Genomic DNA, 26,166 nt, shown 5'->3' with positions numbered 1-26,166 from the left:
AATACAGAGAGATTTATGATAAACAGCTAATCCTTAAGAGGAAGAAATAATCTAAAATCAGAGCCATTCCTCTCAGATATATAGCAAAAATTGAAATATAAAAACCAAAAACCCATAATTAGAAAACATACAAATTTGAGGTCATTTAAAAATGTTTTGTTATATTTATTTATATATGTGTGTATGTATGAGTGCATGTGCACATATGCACACATGTACCACATCACGGAGGCCTGAGGACAACCTGCTAGGATTAGCCTTTTCCCTCTTCCGAGTGGGTCCCAGAGATTGAACTCAGACCACCAGCCTCAGTGGCAAATGAGCCATCTTACTGGCCCCAGTGTTAAGCATATGTAGCAAGATAACCTGCATAAAGAAAACATAGATGTTTTCGCATATAAAGTTGAAAAATATATGTCAAAACTTCCAAAAAGTGGAAATGATAAAGTAGAAAGGTAATTTTAACATGCATCACAAAACCCTGAAGAAATGCTTGCCAATAAGAAAGACAAATATTCTAAGAGGAAGTGTGTGTGTGTGTGTGTGTGTGTGTGTGTGTGTGTGTGTGTGTGTGTATTGGGGGTGGCCCATACAGTCAACTCACACAAAGAAGGTGAGAATAACCCAGGAGTTTATTTTCAAAAATGTTGTGAGCACTGATCAACCCATTCAAACAAGTGTGTTCAAAGGTTAATTTCTCAGTGATAACATTTACTAATGCTAAGGCCAGAGACACGGGTTTTTGGTAAGAATATAAGCTAGCATAAACTTTGTGGGGACAAGGAAGTCCTGTCTATCGAAACTTTAGAGACAAAGCTCTGGGGCTGGAGAGATGGTGCAGTGATTAAGGAAACTTTCTGCTTCGCAAGTTCTCAGCACCCGCACTGTGGCTCGCAAACATCTGTAACTCCAGTTCAGGGGATCCACCACCCTCTATGGCCTCTGTGGGCACCACACACATGTGGTAGCTATTCATATGTGCAAGCAGGCAAAACGCTCACGCACATAAAATAACAAGAAATCTGAAACTTTATACTTTTCGAAGTTTCCATAAGCAAAATGTATTGCTTCATACTGGGAAAGAAATGTTATTTTTAGAACTGAGTTATAGTTGGGGCATAAAATGTTCACAGGAGACTGAGGTTGTTTTAATGCCCTGACAGTCACAAGCGTAGATGGTGTGGAAATGTCTCTGCCACTTGGAGAAAATTAATTACAAGTTCAGAGATTTCATTGATCATTTCTGGAAGCTGTCCTCTGTGCCTTCCTAGAAGACTGTGTGTAAGACATTATTCAGAGATTCACGTCACTCCTGAAGCCCAGAGGAGGAGGTTACTTCAGTCATGGTTGGGCCACTCCAAGATCTTGAGCTCTCAGGCTGTCTCCTAGGCACACAATGATGTAGAGTGTATGGAACTGAGTCGGAAAGCCAGGTCCTTTAACATACGTCAACCCTGAAGAACATTTACCTCTAAGAAAACCACCGTATGCCACCGGGGTCAACTCTTCAATCTGCAGAGATGTTATGTAGATGCTGCACTAGGAGAAACCAAGGGGGGTAGGTGGAAGGGGCAAGACTCAGAGTCAAGAGTCAAGACACAGAGTCATATTGCTCATGCCATGTCTAAGATCTGTGCCCACTTGGTGACTGAACCTCTCTGACTGTGCAAAGGTAAAGATAGAGAAGGTGCTTCTCTCTGGGTGTAGAATTCTATACCAGCCTTTCCTGGTACCCAGTCTTCCGACTCCACCAACCACGGCTTCGCTTCAGATTCTTTAACATTTATGTGGTTCATTCTGGACAACACTGTGCTGTCTGTTGTAGGTTAGATGAGTAATGCGTTAAAGGCCGGGTCCCCAGGGTGCCCTCTTGGGAGGTGCTGTGGATCCTTAGGAGAACTATGGCTGGTCCATAGCTCATCGAGGGCATATCCCTTGCTGTGGTTTAAATGTAAAATGTCCCCTTTAGGCTCCGGGGTTTGAACACTTGGTCCCCACTGGTGGCACTTCCTGGGAGAAGGTAGGTCATGTGGGTGGGGACTCGAGGTTTTATAGCCCAGATCTGCTTCCTGTGCTCTCTCTGCTTTCTGACACAGAGGCCATGTGACTAGCCAGTTTCTTGCTCCCACTGCTGTGGTGGAGTATGTCTCCTCAAACTCTAAAACTCTAAGCCAGAAAACACTCTTCTCTAAATTGCTTCACAATGGGGTGTTGGTCACAACAATGAGAAAGTAACTAATACATCCTGAAAGGGATTGTGGGATCTGGCTTTCTAGCACTCTCTGGACAGTTTGTTCTGACGCACGCACCCTCAGTAGCCATCAAAGGCCTTACCAGAGGCTCAGAGCAATGGTTCCATCCAATCTTACACCGGGACTTCCAGAGTGGAGCGGTCTACCGAAATGAAACGTTTCCCTTAATAAGTTAGTTATCTTGTATATTTAACTATAGTAAGGGAAACTAACCAATACCTTCTCATGTTGTGGTTTTTCTCACAAACAGATGTCAGTGTGTTAAAGGACCAGGTAGACAGGTGTCCAACACATACTTGCTTAGCCTAAACCCAATCCCACAGTGGGACAACCCTCAATTTAACACCTTTATACTAATGAGATGATAACAGGAGGAACCAGATAGTCTTGCTTTCCTAATTTACAAAGACTGCCTGGAAGAACAACTCTTCAGTAGGTCACTGCCATTTCACCCCACACCTTAGAAACACTTTGCTGGCCCATGGTACCTTCCGATGCCACCACTAAGTCCCCAAATGAAAATCAGACAAAAATCAGATACACCAAGTGCAATTTTATGATTGGAAACATTGCCTTTTTCCATATTGGTGCTGAGAGGGTCTATAACAAGGGATGCTATCCACATTGTGAAATCACATCGAAAGAGCTGAATTAGGATGAACAGTTTATTATCAAGTTCCTGTGGTTAATAGGACCAGTGTGTGTGTGTGTGTGTGTGTGTGTGTGTGTGTGTGTGGTGTTTTTCTGTGTGTGTGTGTGTGGTGTTTTTGTGTGTGTGGTGTGTGTGTGTGTGTGTGTGTGTGGTGTTTTTCTGTGTGTGTGTGGTGTTTTTGTGTGTGTGGTGTGTGTGTGTGTGTGTGTGTGTGTGTGTGTGTGTGTGTGTGTGTTTAGCTTTCCAGCTAAACTTAGTCACTCACAGGAAACACAGGATCTCTGACTGAGTCAGCTGTGCTATAGCGGCCTTGACAACCCTCGGGTAGCTTCACTGTCAGGTGTGTGGCCCAGGCTCGACCAAGTGTTAGGCTATCAGGTCTCACATTTAGATGTTAAGGCACACTCTGGCTTGGTAGCCCACCCACATGTTGATTTGGGGTCTCTGGGGAAACTCGTTTACTTGCGGATGTGTTTGTAAGAGATGAACTGTGCATGGTGCGCTACTTTCTGTCACCGTGGTCAGACCACCTGACACAAACTACTTAAGGGAAACATCTGTTATTGGGTTCACGGTCACGGAGGGCTCAGTTGTGGTTGCCTGGCCTTCTGTGATTGGACAGAACACCATAGTGGCAGGAATATGTGGCTGAGTCACTTCTTGATGGACAGGAGGAGACATAGAGGCCTGAGGTCAGAGTGCCCTGGGGGATTTTCTCTTATTATCTGAGGGTTTGTGAGTTAGTGAGAGTCACTATTATTTTTAATTTTCCCAACAAAAAGGGCAGAAAGATGGGGCGCACAGGGAGAGGATAAGGCACATACAGCTCCCCTTCCTGGGAGTTTCCTCAGTACTGTGCCCCCCAACTTAGCTCCACCTCCTACTTATTTGACCTCCCAATAATGCTCTCCTATTAAAGAGCTTATAAAGGATCAATCCATTGATTATGTCAGAGGCCTCGGTGTCTAATTTTCTCCAGAAACACAATCACAGACCTACCCAGAGGTGTACAACCATACTAATACCACAGATATTTCTTAATCTACTCAACAGGCCAACCCAAACTAGTCATCAAACATGGGTTAAAAAAGAAAAGGAAATAGTTTAGAAAACGCCAGGCCTCCTTGGGGGTTCTATGGATTGAGGAGGGGCGCTCACCCCAGCCCAGGCCCAGGCACTGCACAGCTGCTCACAGGTGACTGACAGAATTCTGACTCTTCTTGCTGCATCCAGATGTGGAACTTCCCTCACCCACTCTGCTATGAACGAAGCAGAGAAAATATTAGTTCCAGGAGCAGCTAACACAGCCATGGTCCAAACCTGGGCTCCCTGATCCCCTCCTGCAGGGCATAGCTAGTGCCGGCCACATCTTAGTTTCTCATTCCCTGTGGACTCTGATTCTTAGCAGCACATACGTCTGTGTTCAGTTTCTCATTCCTTTTGCTCTATCAAGTTTGCAAACAGACACAGTGGCCATCACGACGGCTCACAATGCCCATATGTCCTGCTTGCATTAGTCCTTGGCTGTTTTCACAGTTTTTCCCCATTAGTGCCTCACTCCAAGAGTGGCTGTGAGAGTCAAGTAGGAGACCCACTGGATCTCACTGTCTGAGGAAAGGCAGACTTTTGAGCAAAACTTGGAACTTGCCCCAGTTAGGAACGCAGTGAGCAGGGAGGGTTAAACAGCCATCCACTCAACTTTATGCAATCACACTGATTGGTTTGTCTCTTGATCAGAAACAGAAAACACAGGAACGATTGAAATCACCTACCAGTCTGCCAATAAAAAAGAAGAGAGAGGCCTCCTTGTGTTTTCCCTTGTATTTCCTTGTCATTTCCCTAGGCTTCTGGATGTTGTAGTAAGATCACAATGCAGACACATTTTGTATTTCTTATTTTCATGTGCTATCAAAATTACACCCAGATAATCTTTAGAAGCCATTGATCTTTTCTGTTTTTAACACTGGAGACCAAGCCAAGAGCCCGCTATGCAAGTGCTCTACCACTGAGCCATGTTGCTAGCATAGCCAAGTAGTGTAGTTAGTGCAGTGAAATGTTTAGCAACGGTTGTCACAGAGTTCTGCAACATTGTAACAATCTACTTTCCCATTGCCACGCATTTAAGCTGCTTCTGATTTTTATTTATTGGTGCATGGGGTGGGATGGTGGGGTGGTGGTGTTTCAGTTTGGCTTCCTTGAAGCCCTGGAAACGAACATCTGCTTCTAGTTTCTTTCTTTCCCATGCGACTTTCCCCTTTCTGTCATTTCTTTTTCTCACATTTATTCTGATGCCCACTGACATGGAAAGACAGCTCCTGACTCTTCTCCTGTGAGTCCCAGGTCCCCGAGGACTTTTCTTCTTGACTCTTTCCTGGACAGCCCATTTATAAACTGTTATAATTCCAGATAACATCTTGGCGTGGTGGTTTTTAAAAGGGGGGAAACAGAACAATGAGAAAGTGCCCATGAGACATGCTCAACAATGCTCTTCTGAGAAGATGCCCAAGATGCCAGAGTGGCTTGGCTTTCTCCTGTGAGCATGGGGCAGGCTCTCTGCACTGATACAGACATTAACTGTAACACAGCTCTGAGTTCCATGGCTAATCACACTGAGGTTTGCAGTGTACTTGCTGTGGAACAAAGCTATCTCAGAGAAGACAGCATCAGAGGACTGGGTAGGTTGCCTGGTGCGTTGCCTGGCGCTCTGCTGGGACACTCTCAGAAGACATCTAGGCAGTGAGGGCCAGGGCTGACACCCACTGTCACGGAGAGACCATGTTGCCACTGGTGGCCAACTGTATCCTCATGAGTCACCTCTTCTATCCTGGCATAAAGTGCATAAAATGTTGATGAGAGAAAACCTGACAGCTGTTCATCACCAGAGAGCACTTTTAATGTCTTTATTAAGGGAGGGTTGTCTCCAGAAGCCTGGAGAAGCCTCTGTCATCGTGCTGAGGCTCTGCACGAGCTGGAATGGTTCTAAAGGAGGATTTCATTTAGGAGGGTCTCCTGCCATCTGTACGGGGAGGTGGAGGGAAGTCCAGGTACCAGAGATCAGTAACACATAGCCAGGCTTGCAGGCCACATGGTTCCAGGCATTTCCTGTTCTCTGTCCCTCCATTTAGGCAACATCAGGTTTCTGCACTGAACAATCTGTGTCTCTCTGTATCTGTCTCTCTCTTTCTTCCCCTCCAACCCTTTCTGTGGATGATGCACATCCTCATTGTGTAAGGGCTGGAATATCTTTTCTTCAGGAGCTGCCCATCTTGTTTTGAGAGACAGGTTCTCTCACTGGGACTGGTGACGGGCCAGCCAGCAACCCCCAGGGATCTGCCAGTTTCCATCTCCCCAGCGTGACAATCACAGCCAGTGGTGCCATGTCCAACTCTTCGTGGATTTAACTCAGTTTCTCATGTTTGCCAGCCAAGCACTTTACTGATTATTTCTGAGCCCCTGAATTTTGTCATATTCTTTTCGACCCTCAAAATCAACCCAGTGATTTTTTTTTTGCAAAATATCATCTTGATTTTTTTCCTTTTTAGTAACGACACCCTACGCCAGCCTGCGTGCCTGCTGCTGAACACAAAAATGGACTTGCAGGGTCTGAGCCGAGAATTCCAAGCGTAAGAAAAAAAATGATCTCCAGTTCTGAGTTTTTTTATTATTGTGACAGAACCCAATAATTCTTCTGGTTTGGTGGTCTGTTGCCTTTCTTATATTGGGAATTCCTCCTCCCCACAAACTTGAACTCTGTTTCTGTTTTCATCCAGATTCAGGAATGGCTGGATGTCAGCCTTTTGGATTGGTTGCTCTTGTCAATAAATGGCCCATCTGTGGCCTCCCTCGGTGATAAATGCCTGTTAAATAGTTTCTCTCTTGTAATGAAGCCATGGCGAGGTGGGAAGTAAGCCACAAATAGCATCCTATTCAGATGACCTGGGTCTGGGACACGTGACGACCCACCCACAAGTTCCGGGTAACAGCCAACATCTTTCCTGGAATCTGAGACAAAGGGCTTAGATGGTCACCGTCCACTGAGGTGGCCACTGGCCACACACAGCTCTTGAGCCCTGGATGTTGGCAGTTTGAACTAAAGAGCGCTGTCAAGGGTAAGGTTCATCCAAGATCTCCCAAATTTGGAACCAAAGAGAACGCAAAGCATTTCAACAATATACCGATTAAATTTCACAGGGGAGGGTTAGGTTATTTACCAGAGAATACACTGAACAGATGAGTTAAGTAAAATATTTTACTAAAATTGGCTGCACCTCTTTCTTTCTGCTATGATCAAGTTGCGGCCAGGAAATTTAGTGTTCCACGTATGGTTGGCATTCATAGCTCACATTACATGAATAGCACTGTCAGGCAGTCAGAAGCATTCACTGGAACTTTATGAAGATCTGTATTGACACATTATTGAGTAGGCTGTCAGGGAACAGTGGTGCCAGCTGATGCCAGCACTGCGGGGTCTGCAATCCCCACACTGGTACTCGGTTCTTTTCTGTTTGCCTCCGGATCTAGGGCCAGATCTCTCACACTTAGCTCTGCAGCACGATAATGGCCTTAGGAAGACTGCAGGCATGGACCACACGCCCATAGGAAGAACGTGGCAAACCCCTCGCATACCACAAAGTAGAAGGTATTTCTAGAACTAAATTTGCACATGAGAACAAATGATGCTCCGCCCCTGAAGTAGCATTTGGCTTCTCTCTCATTTTAAACACAAACACCAACCTCTTTGGACATATCCAGGTCCTCAGCCCTGTTGAATTATGCAAGTCCACTCCAGCCCTATCTGCCCACCTACAGGCATCTGTGTAGAATGAACCTTTAGAAATGAACAGCCTCACGTGGGCACAAATCAGGTGTCCTCCGCCTGCCGTCAGAACAGACAACTCTGCCAGTCTTGGCAACACATGGAGCTCTAGAGTCATTGACTGACCCTTTCCTGACTTGCCAGGGGGTCTCCTGCTGGGGTCTCCTGTCTGATCAGTTTGCTTCTTCTAGTCTGCTCTTTTCCTGCTGAATTAATCATCCCTTAGAAATCTTCCTCTACTGATACAGATTGGGACCAGAAGCAGCACTGGGTGTCCCTGGGGTCTAATATGGCTCTCTTAGTCTCATGGTATGATAGTGTCTTCTAAGAAGAAGACGCTACTGTGGTGGCCAAGCCACCTACCGAGACCCTAGCCACGAGCAGCAGAGCCATCTGACTTGTCCCTCAGTGAAGGGCCCTGGCTGCCTCCAATGTCTCACCTCTCACATCTCTGTCTCCATCACTGTTCCAGCTTCAGGGACCCCTGAACTAAATTGTAAATATGAACCTCTTCTCTCTACCTTTCCCAGGATGTCTGCTCGGCCTTTGTATGGCTCTCCTGTGGCCTCTGCAATCCTGACCTTATCCCAGAGTAGGAGCCTCATTCCCTTCAAATCTCACATGACCACCTACATTCCAGACCTGTTCCCTCTGCAGAACCCCATCACCCTGCAATCCCAGCTCAGCACAGCAGGCAAGAGGAAAACTAGGCAGCTGGGCATGGGGGTGACACAGTTCTTCTTCCCAACTGGGAGACATCACTTGTCCCTTCCAAGCCTCCATCTCCCTGGCTGCTCTATGAGTATAGGTTGCTCATAGGTTGCTTGATGGGTTGAAATGACATGTGAACCGTTCAAACAGTGTCTGACATACAGCACGTGATACATGCATGTTACCCGTTTCCTTTCTTTCCTTGTACTGACTTCTTAACTGCTGATATCTGTTCTGAGTGGCTCAGCCTGTTATCCACTCCTCAGATTCAGTCATTATTGCCTCTCCCTGTGGAGAGGCACCTCCATCAGTAGTCATGGACTCCTATCTGAGCATCTGTCATCCTCAGCATTTTCATATTCTGAAATAACAGTCTCCCCTCTTCATCTATCTCCTGGGGCAACACATGTCCTTCCTGTCACCCCACATCAAGCTCAGCTTGGTTTTGTCCCGATATCTTCCTGTTTAATCTGTTTTGGTTTTAGGCTCATGCTTCTTAGCCCTCACCAACATAGATGACATCACTACCAAGGTCCTCCAACCCCCTCCCCCAGGGTGGTTTCCTCTCTGAGGGGACACTTAACAGCAATGTAAGATGATTTTATTGTCAAATTTCTAGGACTGGCCTCCCCACAAAGAATTACTTGGCAACAGCATAGAAGCTGCAATCAGTCCTTGTTGGCATTTCTCTCTCTCTCTCTCTCTCTCTCTCTCTCTCTCTCTCTCTCTCTCTCTCTGTTTGTGTGTGAGTGTGATTATATATGTTTATGCATGTGTATATGTATGTGTGTATACATGTGTATGCATGTGCATGTATGTGTTCATATATGTTTATGTGGAGACCAGAGTATCTTCTTCAATTGCTACAATTTGGTGGGGACAGTGTCTCCTGCTGAACCTAGAGCTCACAATGGCTAGGTTGGCTGGTCAGCATGCCCCAGGGATCCTCCTGTCTCTGCCTTCCTAGCCCTGAGGTATAAGAAGGCACTAGCACGCCTGCCATTTTAGACGGGTGCTAGGAATTGAACCCAAATGCTCAGGCTGGTGATGTCAGCATTTTGTCAACCGACCTCCCCTCCCCCCAAAGCAGCATTTCCCACCTTTATTTTAAGGTTATCTGTGCTTCCTCACATGTGTGCAACTCTCACTTCCCCCACTTGGCTGTAGTTCCTTTGATTCTTCTACTTAATGACTATTACTTATGTGTAGGGGGGTTTTGCCTACACATATGTCTGCATATCACATATGTGGAATAGTGCCAGATGAGGGAGTCAGAGTCCCAGGCACCAGAGTAGACAGTTATGACCCACCATGTCAGTGCTGGGTTTTGAATCCAGGTCCTCTGGAAGAGCCACAAATCTTAAGCGCTGAGGCATCTTCCCAGTCCCCATTCTTTTATTTGCCAAGCTCAAATTAGTGAACTGGTGGTAACTGATTTCTTAACTAAATACCCACGAGGACCATACTCATTAAATATCATGAGACTATTTTTTGAATGCCACATAAGTGAGAAGCATTTTGTATTTATTCCACAGTCTTCTTATGGTTCTTGTCCAGACACAGGACAGATGGCATTATTGCGAGAGGGACAGGGGGTCAGAGGCCCTCCTGCTCACATCCAGCCATGATACATATACAGGTCATTTTGCCACCCGACTTAGTCTCTTTCCCTTTCTATGAACTCAACCTTTCTGTAGATGGCACCCGAATCCTATCATGCGCTGGTAAAAAATAATGTGTCTTTTTTAATAGAAAGAAAAAGGCACGTACATTGTCTGAACTTGCTTTTGAGTCACTTAAGGCTTAGGTACAGTGGCTAAGCCCTGTGACTGCTGCCTGCTCGGTCAGATGTTTCTTTTAAAACGATAAGCCATTCCTATCTGCTGAGCCCGCTTTTCCAGCCCCAGATGCCCAGCTTTTTATTCATAGGTTCTGGGGATTAAACTCAGGTGCTCACACTAGCAAGTCATGCTAAGACACACTGAGACATAAGCCAGTCTGTGACCTACGCTTAACAAGGCCACTAGTTATTGTGATTCTGATTGACACACAAGTCCAAGAACCACTGGTCTAATCAAATGGCATGGGCTTTAACCACATCCATGAACAATAGTGCTGGGTTTCTTTAGGTACGTCAAACAGTCCCATTGTTTATGACTTTATATCGGGAAAAATGCACAAAAAAACCAAGAAGCTTGTCAAGAGTATAACCGGCTATTATCACAGTGTCTCCTGCCCAGGAAGCATTCAGTAAACAAAGGTTGGATGAGTGATTGAATCACTGCTTTAATGAGGAAAACAAACAATGAAGCTAAGCCAGTTTTCCTCCCCAGTCTGCTAAGCCTGAAGTTAATGAGCCTAGTGGTCCATTGGTTATCATCCCTGTAATTAAAGACCCTCATTAGCAGCAGTAGGGATGCTACATAGGCCTTCGAGTTGGAGGAACAAACACCGTAAGCAACACGGGGTCTGAGAAACATCTGCCCTCACGCCTCCTGTGAACCAGAGTGTCTGCGCTTGGTAACTGTCCTTTAAGCCAGATCTGCCTTGTGAGTATTCGATATGCATAGATTTGAAAGACTTGGTGAAAAAAAAAGAGTATGAATAAAGTATTATATTAATGTTTTTAATATTGAATACACATTGGAGTGATAATATTTGGGATAAGAAATAAAATATTAAAATTAGTTTCGCTCATTACTTAAAAATTTTAAATCTCGGTACTAGAAAGTAGGCAATTGGGTCTATTGGGTCGTTTTGGTGGCTTGGTCGCACCTCTAGCGGGCACACTGCTCTGTACACTGACAGTGTGTTGTGCTTCAGTGTCCTGCAGGCCGCAGATGTGTCTGTTCTGGTTTGCTGATTTCTACTGAGTGTAAAAACCAACTTCCTCAAGGACTGTTGGACTTCAAGTTTCTATCCTTAAACAGAAACAGATTTTTAAAAAATGTACACATTCCAAGGCTGGAGATCTTTCAATCAATAAATTAATTAATGCACACACACCAGGGCTGGAGTTTGAGCCACAGAACCCACCACATAAAGCGCCCAGCACGGTACTGCTCACTGTAATCCCAGTGCTGGGGGCAGAGGCAGGAAGATCTCTGGGGTTTGCTAGCAGGCTGAGCAGGCTCCTCAGCTGAGAGAACCTGTCTCAAAAGACAAGGCGGGTGGACGCTGAGGAACAACACTCAAGACTGATTTCTGGCTTACACACACACACACACACACACACACACACACACACTTATGCACCAGAACATACACACACATACACACTCAAGTGTGTACCAGAACACACACAAGCATACACTACAATACACATACACACAAGTGTGTACCAGAACACATACACACACACCATAATACATATATATACATAAACACACATATGCACCAGAACATACACACACACACACACACACACACTCAAGTGTGTACCAGAACACACACAAGTATACACCACAATACATACATACATACACACACACACTCAAGTGTGTTCCAGAACATACACAGCATACACCACAATACACACACACACACACACACACACACACACACACACAAAGTATTCACCAGAACACATACTCTGATACAATGTATGCATACACCAATGAGTGAACGTACACGCTCCAAATTATGATAGCCTGTAACTGTAACTTGGCATGCACCCGCCTGGCCTTCCTTCTAGAGAGTGGTCACCTACAGCTTCATAGAGGTAACCATCATCACTTCTGTTGGTCCATGTGAGCTCAAAGCCCTTCACTGGTGCTTTGGAAGGTAATTTTGGATAAATGAAAACAGGAATTGTTTTCTTATGCCCCGTCGGGATGGTCCACTGTTCCTAGGTCTTACCACCCTGAACCCCAGAACACTATCCTCTCTCTCTAGGTGGCTTCTCGCCTCTGACTGCAGGACAGGAGTGATTCCTAGGGTGCTCACACCTAGCTTTGGATCACACATTGGATGCTAGTACGCATGTGCTCACGTGGCAACGCTTACCCTCAGAGCGCATCTGATGAACGCATGCTGTTCATCTGGAAGTTGTTCAGGGCCCTGCCTAAGTGGCACCAGTCCTACTCTCCAGTACATGACTTCACAGAAGGGAGACAGAGGTTGGTCGCAGGGAAGTAAGTGGGGCGTGGTATGACGCCAGCTTCAGAGTAGGACGAGTTGAGTTTCGGTGAGAGCTGAGTAGATGTAGGCCCCGCAGATGACACCTCACAGATTCAGAGTTGCTGTAAGGGGTTACCCTGGAACATTGGGGCACCTTGGATGACTTAAGGACATTTGTGGTGACAAAGATTCTTCCCTTGTCTAAATTCTAGCCATGTCCTCTCAATGCAACTGGGCTTCTGTTTCATTTCTGTGTTAACCCCCACTTAATAGGAATCCTGCTAGGCCAGGTTATCTGGAACACTACAGTATCTGATTACTCAGTATCTGGTCCCTGACCACTCCAGATAACATTGGTTACCCTGGCCTGACTTGCACTAGAGTCCAGGGTTGGTTTAATCAGGATGCCCCCTCATCCCTGATCTCTTTTCTATCTGCTGACTCTAACTTTGTTCCTCAGGAATTTCCACACTTTTTCAGTGTGTGTAAAGCTGAGCCAGAAGTCTCCTCCCCACTGCAGACCGCACCGAGTCCCTGTCTCCCTTCCCTCCCTTTGAAGGAAGCTGACCTCGAACTTCTGACAGGTGCCCTGAAGCATCTGCTTAGACAGTAACGAGAAGATCAGGGAGAGAGCTCCCTGTCTGTTAAGACCCCACGCTTCTCTGGTCACTCCCTCTGTTCCTCTGTGACAAGTGTTTAGTGTTTCTTCCATGCTGGACCCACCCGCCTTTTCCCAGACCCCCCGGCGTGCCCACCCCCTCCTCACCATCCTCACATCTCCTCGCCTTGGTCTGGTCCCTCTGTCCTCACAGACACCATGGTTTCCGATCTGCCAGGGACAGCACCTCTGCACGTGGGACATATGAATCTGGCTCCCCAGCACAAAGCCTCCTCGCTCCGCTAAGCAGCCTCGTGGAAGCGCATTGTGCCCTGGAAGCCAACCTCATCTCCCTCCTCCTTGCTCCTGTGCACTGGCAATCAGGTCATTTGCCCAGCATGGTACCCTGCTGACTTTTGAATGAATCTTATCTGACCGATTCAGTCCTCCACTCAAAAAGGCTACTGTTTCCTTACCTTGCTTCTTCCTCCCAAACATGTCAGTTAAAACACAGATGACAGTGATACCACTGAGCTCTTTTTAAATAGCTCACGTCTTCTGCAGAACCTGTCATTTATTTGTTGTACTTACACACGTGTGCACGCAGCTTTGCATTTTAGAGGGAGCAGAGCACGGGGTTCTCCCTGTGTGAGCAGCTCAAGAGGCTAAAGAACATGAAGCGTTTGGGTCCAGATTTCCACAGGTAAGCCAAGGGGACAGGGCTCACGTTAGAGCGATTGCCTCGTGACGGATGCTTGCACTTAGTAGGCATACCTCTAGTGGACAACAAAATGGAGGCTCCAAGTAGTCAATGAATTCTTCAAAGTTATAAAGTGGTGGGACTGGGAATCAGGACTAACAGGTTTGTCTGCAGACCTTGGGTTCATGATCAGATATTTTCCTAATAAAAACCAAACAGACTTTGGCATCCATAAGGCACTATGCAAAGAGCAGGCATTTGTTACTGTGGTTACGTGCGTAAGACGTAAGTAAGCGTTCATGCAGCTGTGTGTCCCTGGGTGTGAGATGAAGGCCAGAGTTCATGATGGCTGCCTTCCTCAAGTGCTCTCCACCTTATTTCTTTTTAGTTAGGGTCACTCACTGAACTTAGAGTTCACTGATTGGCTAGTTAGGCTGGCCAGTGAGCATCAGGGACTTTCCTGCCATGTCTCCTTCCTGCTCGATGCTGCTGCTGTAGGCTTGCATTGCTGCTTTTTAACATGGGTGCTGGGGATTTGAACTCAGATCTTCTTGCTTGCATTATAAGCACCTTTCCAGTTGAGCCACCTCAATCATAGGGAAGAATGTGCCTCGATCCCACAGCACTGCAGGAGGTCTATCAGGGCCCAATACTGAATGTAGTTAGCCAGACTCAGCAAGCACTCAGTCCTAAGGATTCAGAGGAGAGGCTGACAGTTGGAAAGGACAGTTACTAGGTGTTCAGTGGCAGCCTGAGGGCTATGTTTCAGAATTCCCGTAACTCAGCTGCTACCTTGGTACCGATTATGCAGATTCTGACTCAGAAGTGGGCCAGGCTGGAGACTGCGTTTCTCACAGCTCCTGGCTGACACTGATGGCATTTCCCCCCTTGACTCTACTGTGTATAATAGTAAATGCTTAGTTCTCTTTCTGAGGCAAAAGAATCGAAGGAGAGGAACACAATACTTAGCTTCTGTGCCAGACATTAGCACGAGGGTCCCAGATTCCTCACCGATGAGCTCTCTGTGAGCATGACAAGATTGACCCTCTGTCTCTGGGCCTCGATTTACCCATCCATCCACTAAAAGAATTGTCCAGGATGTCCATCAGTGGGGATGTTCTACAACTCAGAGCACAGGCTTGAAGAGCATGCTGCTGGGAGGGCGACAGGTACAACAAGTAAGGTCACACGGGAGGGAAGTCGGGATCCTCAGCCTTCTCAGTGCCCCTGGCTGGTAGAGCGGGCCTTGGCTCTTCACTGATGTACTCCAGATGGTTTGCTGACTACGCACTTGAGCCACATGTGGTCCCATCTGTCCCTTCCATGCCACGCAGTCCTCCTTTCCTCTGCTTGCATCATACTCTCTCTGTCCCATGAAGACACCTCCCAATCCTGACTATTTCACTAGTCTTTCCCTCTTTCACGGTCCTGTGGATGGGAACTGGCTAGGTTTACCACACGCTTCTGTTGCTTGGCAAAGCACATCAGCCTCGCTGAGTGACCACCCTGGGCTGACTTCGTACTACCTGTCAGGACAGTGAATTTGGCTTAGTGAGACCAAGAGAGCCTTTCCCTTATCCAATATAAACTAATATTGCTTTCACAGAGGAATTTGCCAATTCACCCTAAAGAACTCCATCTATACACAGGATTGTGTGGTCCAGGCTTATAATCTCAGCTACTAAGGAGGCTCAAGCAGGAAGGTGACAAGTGCAAGGCCAGCCAAGACTACAGAATGAGGTCAAAGCTACCCAGGGTAACTTTGTTGAGACCATGTCTAAAAAAAAGTAAAAACTGTTTTGGGGATGAAGCGCAGTATTTGAACACTTGGCCAGCTGTGTGAGGGCCTAGATTCAATTCCAGTTCTACAATCAGAGAAGGGAAGGGAGGGGATGAGAGGGAGGAGAGGGGAGGGAAAGAGAGGGGAGGGGAGGGGAGGGGAGGGAAAGAGAGGAGAGGGGACAAGAAGAGAAGGGAGGGGAGGAGAAAACAGGGCAGGGGAGAGGAGGGGAGGGAAATTAAAAGGGAGAGGAGGAGAGGAGAGAGGGAAGGGGGAGATACGAGGGGAGGAAAGGAGAGGAGAGGAGAGGAGAGGGGAGGGGACAAGAAGAGAAGGGAGGGGAGGACAAAACAGGACAGGGGAGAGGAGGGGAGGGAAATTAAAGGGAGGGGAAGAGAAGAAAGAGGGAAGGGGAAGATAGGAGGGGAGGGAAGGAGATGGGAGGGGAAAGGAGAGGAGGGGAGAAAGAGGACTGGGGAAGATAGAAGAGGAGAGACAGAATTGATTTAGGATGGAGACAATGTAACTATTGGAATATCTATGTAGATTGAGGGCTTTGGAAGTCTTAGCTCAGGTCTGTGTGAGAACAAAAGAATAATCTCATTTATTTAAACAGAACCCCTTGTTTCATGCAGTCCTTGGAGGGACGGACAACTCACTTTCTGACACACAAAGTTACAGGAAGACGGAGAGATGACTGTATAACAAGTCCCCATTAAAGGAGATGAACTGCCGGATGGCTTTCTGTAGCAACCGGTAGAGCGCCACCCTGAGCGCTCATTATCCAGAACAACCTTCAAAATAAGGGAATATGTGCTTTGGAAACAGAGCTCAATGGCAGCACTCGCTCTGTCCCATGCGTTTGAGCTATCTATGAGAGGAAGAAACGGCACGTGCTTCCGCACATGCGCCGGATGAAAACCACACACCCTTCCGAATCCTATGACAAAAGAAAACTCTTTCTCCTTCCTTCCCTAGAACTAGACTCTCAGAATCTTGTGGTATTTACCCCAAATGTGTGTCACTGTTGAACTGTGACATCTGGTCCCCAGCTCTGGGGTTTACTAAGAGAGACAATCGAGAATGTTGACACTCTGAGCCTCTGCTCTGCACTCATGAGGGACACTGACCGCCCACTCTTCCATCTGCACACATGGTAGATCATTCTAGAATTTCCTCTAGAACAAAGGATCTCGTTTCCCCCTCTTCTCTTCCTAAGATGCTGTTTTCATCAAAAGCTTTTGTCTTCCTCCTTCACTCTGCCCTTCTTAAGTGCCACACAGATACCACAAACACATACACAGCAGGGACAGAACCACCACATAACACAGCCAGGATCCTTAGGCAGCTCCCAGATGGCAACAGGGATGTCTGGAGTCTGTGCAGCACTTCATTCTCTGCCCACTTAGTGTAGGCCTTTGGCAGCTAGGAGATGCCTACCCAGTACCCATGTCTGAATGGCAGAAAGGATGGAGGAAGTCAGTTCAGGAGACAGGAAGCCAGGGCTGGGTGATGGTGCCAGTCTCGGGGGAGAGAAAACGGAATCCAGAAGAAAGGGAAATGTTATGTATTTGAGTAAGTCCAGAAGTGTCCTTCCGGAGCCCCGGCTCCATGGCTTCAGGATGGGGACAGGACTTGGAAGCAGCTAAGAGTGTAGGGAGGGATGACTTATGGACCTGCACTGGGTCTCACGGCTCTGGCCAAATGACCTCCTGCAAATCACTTTATTTTCTTGCACATAAAGCAGGGACGTTAGTCGGCTGGATATGACAGGGCAGTTGCTGCGTGAGCTGAGATGCTATGTGGGGAAACCTGGCATGATGCCTCCATGAGACAATAGGGTAATGAGGAAAATGCAAGAACATTGCTCTGCCTGCTCATCAGGGCCAGGGAGCCAACTGCAGAAAAGACTCTCGATAAGCACAAAGGATGTTCTGGTCGCCGGGCCCAGGTAAGTGCATAGATGACAGTCCAAAAGCTCTCCAGCTGGCACCCCAAAGACCCTGGCAAGAGCTGGGCAGAGAAGAGCAGGTCAGAAAGGCTGAGGGAGGCAGAAGGGACCTCAGAGACAGGTGGGACTTCATTCTGGACAGAGCTCTAGGCACCGGTCAAATGTCTGTGAGTCTCAGAAATGATTACTGTAGACAGAGACCACAGGAACGGTGACTTGTGGGGACTTGGGAGGTCATCCGAAAAATGAGACCTGAGGGGACAGCAAAACAAACAAACAAGACAAAAACAAACAAATGAAAACAAAATAACACACACACACACACACACACACAAACACACACAAACACACACACACACACACACACACAAACCTTGTCTTCTAAGAATTGGTGAAAGATCGTTAGAACATTTGCCTATAGCACCTGCCAGTTGGAGCCCGCCAATCTGTGTCTCTGTAACAGTAAGAATAACGGGTACACAGTACACAGAGTTCCAGCATACGGTGTAGCAGATTTCACTGCAGACCAATCACAGCCAATAGAGTAGTCATTATGCAAATAAATAAAAGCATGAATGAAGCAAGCATGTTTTAGACCAGTTCCATGGTAGACACTAGCAACAGGTCTAATCAGCCCAATAGGAAACTAAAAGGTGGCTAAAAAGAACTCCAAAGCCCTCCACATCACGTGACAAAATTACATCATCAATAAAGCTTGTTCCTGTAGTAACAGTGGTTCTGGGCTGGGGGCATGGCTCAGTGGTTATTGTGCCATACAAGCATAAGGTCCTGAGTTCAGATCACCAACGCCCGGGTGAAAGGTCATAAAGTCAGGCATGGGCTGAGTGAGGACTTGTCCTCTCAGCAGACACAAGTGGGTCAGTCACTGTAGAAGGATTTGGCCACACTATGTTAGTAACCTGACTTCCTAAAAACAAATAAGCAAGCAAGCAAACAAACAAATAAAAACTGGGGGGAATGACATGCTAGTGTATGGTGGTCCTTGGTGGTGCACAGTGGTCCTTGGTGGTGCATGGTGGTGCATGGTGGTGCATGGTGGTGCACGGTGGTGCACGGTGGTCCTTGGTGGTGCATGGTGGTCCTTGGTGATGCATGGTGGTGCACGGTGGTGCACGGTGGTGCACGGTGGTGCATGGTGGTGCATGGGGTGCATGGTGGTGCATGGTGGTGTATGGTGGTCCTTGGTGGTGCATGATGGTGCATGGTGGTGCATGGTGGTGCATGGTGGTGCATGGTGGTGCACAGTGGTGCACGGTGGTTTATGCCTATAATTCTAGTACAGAGGAATTAGAGCAGGCAGATTTCAGGTACTTGCTAGCCAGCCCTGCTGAATTAGCAAGCTTCAGGTTCAGTGAGATTGATTCAAAAAATAAGATAAAGAATGATTGAGGGAGATATGCTTTGGGACACACATACATACATACGTACACACACACACACAGACATACACATACAAACACACACACACATACACACACAAACACACACACATACACACACACAAACACACACGGACATACACACAAACACACACAGACATACACACAAACACACACACAGACATGTACACACATACACACAGACACACATACAAACATACACATAAACACACACTACACACATATACACATACATATACATATACACACAAACACACACACACATACAAACATACAAACACACACATAAATACAAACACACATACACACAAACACACGCAGACATACACACACATACACACAGACACATACAAACACACACACATATACACACAGACATACATATGCACACACAAACACACACATATAAACACACACAAACACACAGACATACACACATGCACACACACACAGACATACATACGCACAAACACACATACAGACATACACGCACACACACATATACATACACATGCGCACACTTAAAAATTATAATTCTGAAAGAAAAGTTACAGTGGGTGTTTCAGAGTACTAAAGAGCCTTGATAAAAATTTCATTTCGAATTTTATGCAGAAAAGAAATTACTCCAATAAAATAACTTTAATAAAATAAAATGGAAGAGGAAAACACTGGAATCAGCTCAATGGCAATAGAGAAAATTGGCTAAAGTCTTTAATTGGCTAACAGTGTTCCCAGAAACGTCATGCCCCAGTGCTGGGGATTGCACCCAGCCGTGTACATGATACAGTGCATCTCGTCACTGGGCTGCATTCCTTCCTCAGAAATGATTTTCTTTAGCAAAATCCATTAGTGTCATTAAATAAAAGTGAAGACATTTCAGTTCATAAACACAGGCGAACAATGTCACTGGAGAACAACTCCAGCAAGTCATAGGGATGGCCAGCCCTTTCAGTGGTCCTGGGAACTCCTGCGACCTCACCCGGGACGGGGTGGCACTGGGCTACTGAGGGCAGAGGACTCCTGCTTTAGGCTGTCGTACTGCGTTTCCTAACATTTCTAACCACAGAGATAAAACTTGATGGATGGTTTGGTCAAATGAGGGGGAAGGGAGTTGGGAAGAGAAGGAGAAGGAAAAATGGCAGGGAGGGAGAAATGGGGAGGGAGGATAGACTTGATAGGATCCCATCAGGGGACAGGCAAGCATCCTCCACTTCTCCTTTCTCCTCTTCCTCCTACATCATCTCCCCTCCTCTAGACACCATATACCCCAGGCAAGCTCTCTACCGCTGAGCTACATCCTCAGTCCCATTCGGCAATGGGTTGACCTCACAGCTAATATTTGGGTTTCTGTACCCTGGGAAGAATGTCTTCATCTTGCTTTGGAAGTCAAACAGGCCAGGTTCACAGGACAGATATCATCTACTCTCTACAAGGATGTTCCTGGTCTTGGCAGCCCTGGGATTGTAGAGACTCCAGGGCAGAGATGACTCTAGGGACTGGGCCTAAGCAGTCCTCTTTCCACCACTAGTAGAAATGAGGCACTTTATCCTGAAATTTGTAGGACACTGTGTCAGCCTTTGTTTGTTTTCTAATCCCAAATCAATCACTTGGTACTGATTGTTCCTGGATGAAGGGAAGCTAGGGGTTTCCAAGGGAGCCTGTGTTGACCTTTACATGACCTTCCTCGGACCCCTGATGCTTCTTAATGTCTCTTGTTTTGTAACCTAAGTTATTGGGGACATTTTTATAACATAGGAACTTTGTGACATTTTTAAGAGCCTCAGAGCAGGCTCGGAAGCCCTGAGCCCTCTCCCTAAACACCCACGCCTCTGCAGAAGCCTGGGGGTGGGGGGCGGAGCATGGCTGTTCGAATCCTTGGCAAACTCAATAAACTACTCATGTGGCTCTCACCAAGCTTTCCTGTGCACACGCTATAAACAGGTAATTAGAATTAATAACCTTAATAATAAAAGTAATTTCTTTTAAACCTAAATTTTCGTTTTCTTTCTCCGGCCAGATGGCACAAAAGAAATGCTAAGGTCTCGCTGAAACAAAATCTTCTTTTCAAAAGCCCAAGTAGCGTACAGGGGTCCTCAGCAAGAGTCACAGCTGTGAGGAAGAGAACTGTATGGCTGAACCCTTCAGGTTTGGGGGTGGGGCACAGTGCCCGGCTCTGCCTGAGAATTCCTTCCCTTCATACTCCTGGTAGCCTCGTATGAGAACTCGAGTTTTCGGAAGGCAAAGACACAAAGGGGTGGAAAAAAAGAGGACTTAAAAAAAAGATGGGCAAATAAAATATAACATCATCTGCTGAGTGCCAGGGTCCTAGTAAGCACCTCACAGGATACACGCCATTGTCCCTACTGTCTAGACAAAACCTGGGGCACACACTGAGAAAACTATGCCCTGGTCTAAAGTCACACAGCCAGTGAACGTGTGAACAAGAGTACGACCCACACCCCAGTGGCTGCTTATTCCCTCTCCACAGTCTCTCCTCCTTCCCTTAAAAAAATCACACTATTGAAGTGTAATTTACAAACTACAAACAGCAACCCGCTGAAGTATGCAGCCGTCACCTTACCCTGAGTTTAGGCTGGATTCGTCACCCCAGCCCTCCACATCATGGTGGGTGTAATTAACCTGCACTCTTACCCCTGTCCCAGGATTTTACTGCTCTGTTTTCTGTCTCTAGAGATTTGTCTTTTAGTCCTAATGATATAAATGGAGTCTTGCACGTCTGGCTTCTTTCACTTAGCGCCGTGCTCTCTTGATTCATCCGAGTAGCACTTTTTTATGCTAATAGGATTCTATTGGGCAGATATGCAAGATGACAGTTTATCAAATGTGCAAGACGACAGTTTATCAAATCACCCACTGAAGACGTGTGAGTTCTGCTCGTTTTTTGGCCACCAGGTTTAACAATCTTTATGAGGAAATGGATCCTACTATTTTCCTTGGCTCTATATGTAGGAATGGAATTTCTGGCTCATGTGGTAACTGTGTTCAGATTTTTCAAGATTTTTGAGGAATTGCTTTTCAAAACATCACCACGGGCAATGAGTAAGCATTTTAGGTTATCCACATCCTTACTTTTTTTTTTTTTTTTTTTAAATCAGGGTCATCCCAGGGGTGGGAATTGTGGGTGTTTCGTTGTCGGTTTGAGTCACAGCACCCTAATGACACAGGGTGTTAAGATTCTTTTTTTTTTTTTTTCTTTTTTTCGGAGCAGGGGACCGAACCCAGGGCCTTGCGCTTGCTAGGCAAGTGCTCTACCGCTGAGCTAAATCCCCAACCGCAGGTGTTAAGATTCTTATGTACGCCCAGGTCTTCATACATCATCTGTGGAAATGTGTCTGCTCCTGATTTCAACAATTCCTTTTGTCTGTCTGTCTGTCTCTCTCATCAATAAAGGAAAAGATGTGCCGATTTTGTTGATCTTTTCAAAGAACTGACGTCTCACCTCGTTGATTACATCCTGCTTTTTCCTCTATTCTATTTTATTGGTTTCCTGTCTAAGCTTTCTGAGCGCCCCTCACCCCCATGTGGCTTGCTTTGAGTTTAGTTTGCTCTGCCTTTCTAGTTTAAGACAAAAACTTGCTTATTTGTATTTTGGGTGTTCCACTTGGAATTGAGGCCATTCCTCTGAGGGGAAAGGTGTTCCTGGCTTAGCAGGTCTTGGTGGAATTTCCTTACCTTCAGCACTGGGGCACCGAGATAGAAACACGTGGCAAGAACGCCACACATGCCCAGACTTTGGCTGCTTCCAGCCCGATCGATTTCAGTGACTGTTTCTGGCAGTTCTGTTCAGCTTGCCAGTTGGTTGTCTTCCCTCCAGGAGAAATCAAGTCTTGTTTGGACCCATCTATTCCTCAGTCTCCCTTTCATAGAGTCTATGCCTTTGGGGTCATGGGACAGAGTTCGTTTAAAAGATACTTGAGCCTCAACACATCATGCCTCTGAGTCTGCATTTATAGTAGAGAAATCCAATTGCACTCCCGATGCAGTCGGAGCATACAGGAAGGTAGGACACCCAACCCTCGCACTGCTCTGGAAGAGGCCTCTGGGGATCACAGTACACTCTGTGTCACTTTCTGTGGTTTTTGCACCAAGCAGAGGATTTTCCATATGCATACTGATGTGAAATGGCCCAGACTACAAATCCAGTCTTCTCCTGAATAGAACTGGCCCCCACTTTCTCCTCTCCTCGGGGATACAGGAAAGAGAGGGAACTAGGGGCAGAAACCTGAGGACCTGGTTCCAGCTCTTCACTTCCGCTTACTGGAGGCCCTCTTTGAAGGATATGACCTCCCTCCCCTTCCGTAAAGGAGAACAATAAGAACTTTATTGTCACAAAGTTTCATAGATGTGAGCAAGTCCCATGAAAGTCATGATCATGCCTAAAAATGTCCCTGTCCTGGAGTCCCAAGACACAGGGGCTAGAGAAGGGTGTTCTTTCCCCTGAGACTGCCCCCCATCTCCTCTCTTCTCTCTTCAGAAAACAAGATGGCCGCAGAGCAATAGTGGCAACTCCTCCTCCCAGTGTTAAAGGCTGCCTCAGGTGAGGGCCACGAAGGGATGAGAGGCATGGAGGACGGAGCAATGACTGAGAGGAAGACACAACTTTGCTTTAACCTTGGGAAATGTAAGAACATTTCTAGCCCTGGCCACGCCTGTACCTGCTTGTGCCACAGCAAAGAAATCCCCTGCCGCTTGAGCAGAGGCTGTGAAGGGAACCAGGAGAGAAATCCCTGCTGAGTGGTTTTTCCAGCCCTATATGTTCACTTTCAGTCATCACAGGCTGACTGCTATTCTTGTCAAGCTTACTGGTGAGCTCTAGCAAAATTATACATCCACAAGACAAACCAAGCATGCGCTATCTAGAAAAGGTTCTCGATACTTTTAAAGCTTGTTGTGTGAAGAGATTAGGATCTGTTTTAAAATTTCAAACTAGATTTCTGTAAACTCTAACTTCAGGCTTCAGTTTCTAAGGAAAATGAAGCTATTCATTTCAGCATACACAACTGGTACATAATGCTATGGTATGTAACCGAAAGAAATCCTGGCTGTATAAATAAGACCGTCTAAGATATAACTTTGCCTTGTATGGTGGCTTAACATTGATCATCAACTTGACAGGGTCTAGAATCACTTAGGAGACAAGTCTTTGGGACTGTCTGTAAGGAATCTTCTGGGTGGATTAGTTGTGGTAGAAAGACATCCTCCCTCCCCCCAACACTATATGGTTCTGTGAGCTGGGGCTGAAGAATGAATGAATTAGGGAAAGCAAGTTGAACAGCAGCATTTGTATCCTAGTAGCAGATACAGTCTGATCTATGACCAGGTGCCTCAGGCTCTGGCCACTGTGATGGCCACCTTTGCTGGCTAGTCTTAGTCAACTTGACACACACACTGGAGGCATCTGAAAGGAGGGAATGTTAATTGAGAAAATGCCTCCTTAAGATCCAACTGTAGGACATTTCTTAAATTAGTGATCAGTGGGACAGGGCCCACCCCAACCTGGGCTGGTGGTCCTGGGTTCTATGAGAAAGCAGGTGAGTAAGCCGTGGGGAACAAGCCAGTAAGCAGCACCCTCCATGGCCTCTGCATCAGCTTCTGCCTCCAGGTTCCTGCCCTGTGTGAGTTCCTGTCTTGGCTTCCTGGCAAGCAACACAGAAGTGTAAGCTGAATAAACCCTTCCCTTCCCAATTTGATTTTTTGGTCCTGGTGTTCAGCAGCAGCAATAGAAACTCTAAAGGCAACCCTCAAACAGTCAGTCAGAGCAAACCCCTCCTTTAAATTCCTTTGACAGATACTTTGTCACAACAACAAGAAAAGTAACCAACGTGCTTAGCTTTTATTATGGAAACTAGGAAAGTTGTCAGGACCTGCGGAGAAAAAGTAACCACTGAGGTTCTATAGCGGAGCAGAATTGGATGCTTGAGTTTCAGAGAAACATCTGGAAACCTTTCTCACTGAGGGGGGAGGGTGCTTCTTGCATAGTGGCACAGGTCCTGTGTTAACACTACGGTGCCCCCAGTCTTACCTCAACCACATCCCAACTTTCGACTCGGGTCATCTCTTACTGGCTCCTTTCTTCCAGGCCACTTCACGCCAGCCAGCACCATTCCCGCTGCCCGAGCACCCCAGGCTGTCCCTGACTCTGGAGCTGGCCCTGGCGGGGAGCGGCTGAAGGCTAAAAGCAGAGCCTTAGTGTTACCTATTTGCCTTTCCAGATCAGCTGCTTCATCAGGAGTGGCTCGAGGGAGAACTCCCGGGTCACTGAAGCTGGTCCGAAGCAGAGTCCCCATCACAAAGAAGAACAGGATGCCACCGACCACGGGGATGGCAGGGGTGATTTTCTCTGCGAGGTACCGACAGCTGCCAGCAGGGTGCAAGAGAGAAGGGAGAAATGAATTACAGTGTTAGGATCCGCAGTCAGAGGAGGGAGACCGATTCCTACTTAAACTCGTCTGGGCTGAGAAATCCTGGGCAGTGGAGTGAGGCTCAGTCTAAGGCACTTGTCTGACAAGTGTGAGAATCTGAGTTTAGATCCCCAGATTCCACGCACATGTTTGTAATCCCAGAACTCTTATCGAGAGAAGGGAGACTAAGACAGGAGAATTCCTGGAAAGCTCACTGGCCAGCTAACCTGGATTAATAAAGAGACCCTGTCTCACATAAAATGAACAGCGTGAAACAAAACCCTGGGCCGTGCTTGGGAGGTTTCCACATGTGTGTGCACTGTGGTGGGTGCACATTCACACTCACACACACATATACCCACAGAAGAGATGATGAATTACAAGTTTAAAGAAGAAAATGTAGACTTGCAGTGGTCTGTAGTGCTTTCTGTGACAACGTCCCCCTCCTGTCGACCATGACAGCACAAGTCCTGTAAGCAAGATGCTAGCTGACCAGAAAAAAAAAATCCTGCTTGTATAATCGATTTAGAATGTCTGGCGTTTGAATAAATATACACAAGCCCTTTGCACTGTAAACGATCATGGTCCTCAACCCTACCCCCTCTGGAACCACAGAAGATGATGCCGATTTAGAGACACCTCTATGGGACCCACCAGGGTCAAACAACGTTCTTTCGACCAGCAGAACGTTCACTTGCAAGAACTGAGGACTCATTTGTCAATACTGTGGGGGCAGTTGGTCCA

The 26,166-nt window shown here is 46.6% G+C and overlaps 1 protein-coding gene across 9 annotated transcripts in view; it reads right to left on the bottom strand.

Moving 5' to 3' along the window:
• Zdhhc14 (zinc finger DHHC-type palmitoyltransferase 14) overlaps positions 1 to 26,166 on the bottom strand; it is a 272,342-nt gene that overhangs the window by 88,086 nt on the left and 158,090 nt on the right. For 7 of the 9 annotated variants that reach the window (XR_349967.5, XM_006227886.5, XM_063270653.1 and 4 more), the window contains exon 2: positions 25,218 to 25,378. The exons of the other annotated variants lie outside the window; for them this stretch is intronic. Coding sequence is in view for 6 of the 7 variants with exons in the window: in XM_006227886.5 (XP_006227948.1) it covers positions 25,218 to 25,378 (161 nt within the window). In the remaining variant the exon portion in view is untranslated. The remainder of the gene's footprint in view (positions 1 to 25,217; positions 25,379 to 26,166) is intronic. 9 annotated transcript variants of the gene reach the window in all.

Source organism: Rattus norvegicus, chromosome 1, assembly GCF_036323735.1.
Source record: "Rattus norvegicus strain BN/NHsdMcwi chromosome 1, GRCr8, whole genome shotgun sequence".
NCBI lineage: Eukaryota > Metazoa > Chordata > Mammalia > Rodentia > Muridae > Rattus > Rattus norvegicus.
This window is presented reverse-complemented; position numbering and strand designations above follow the sequence as displayed.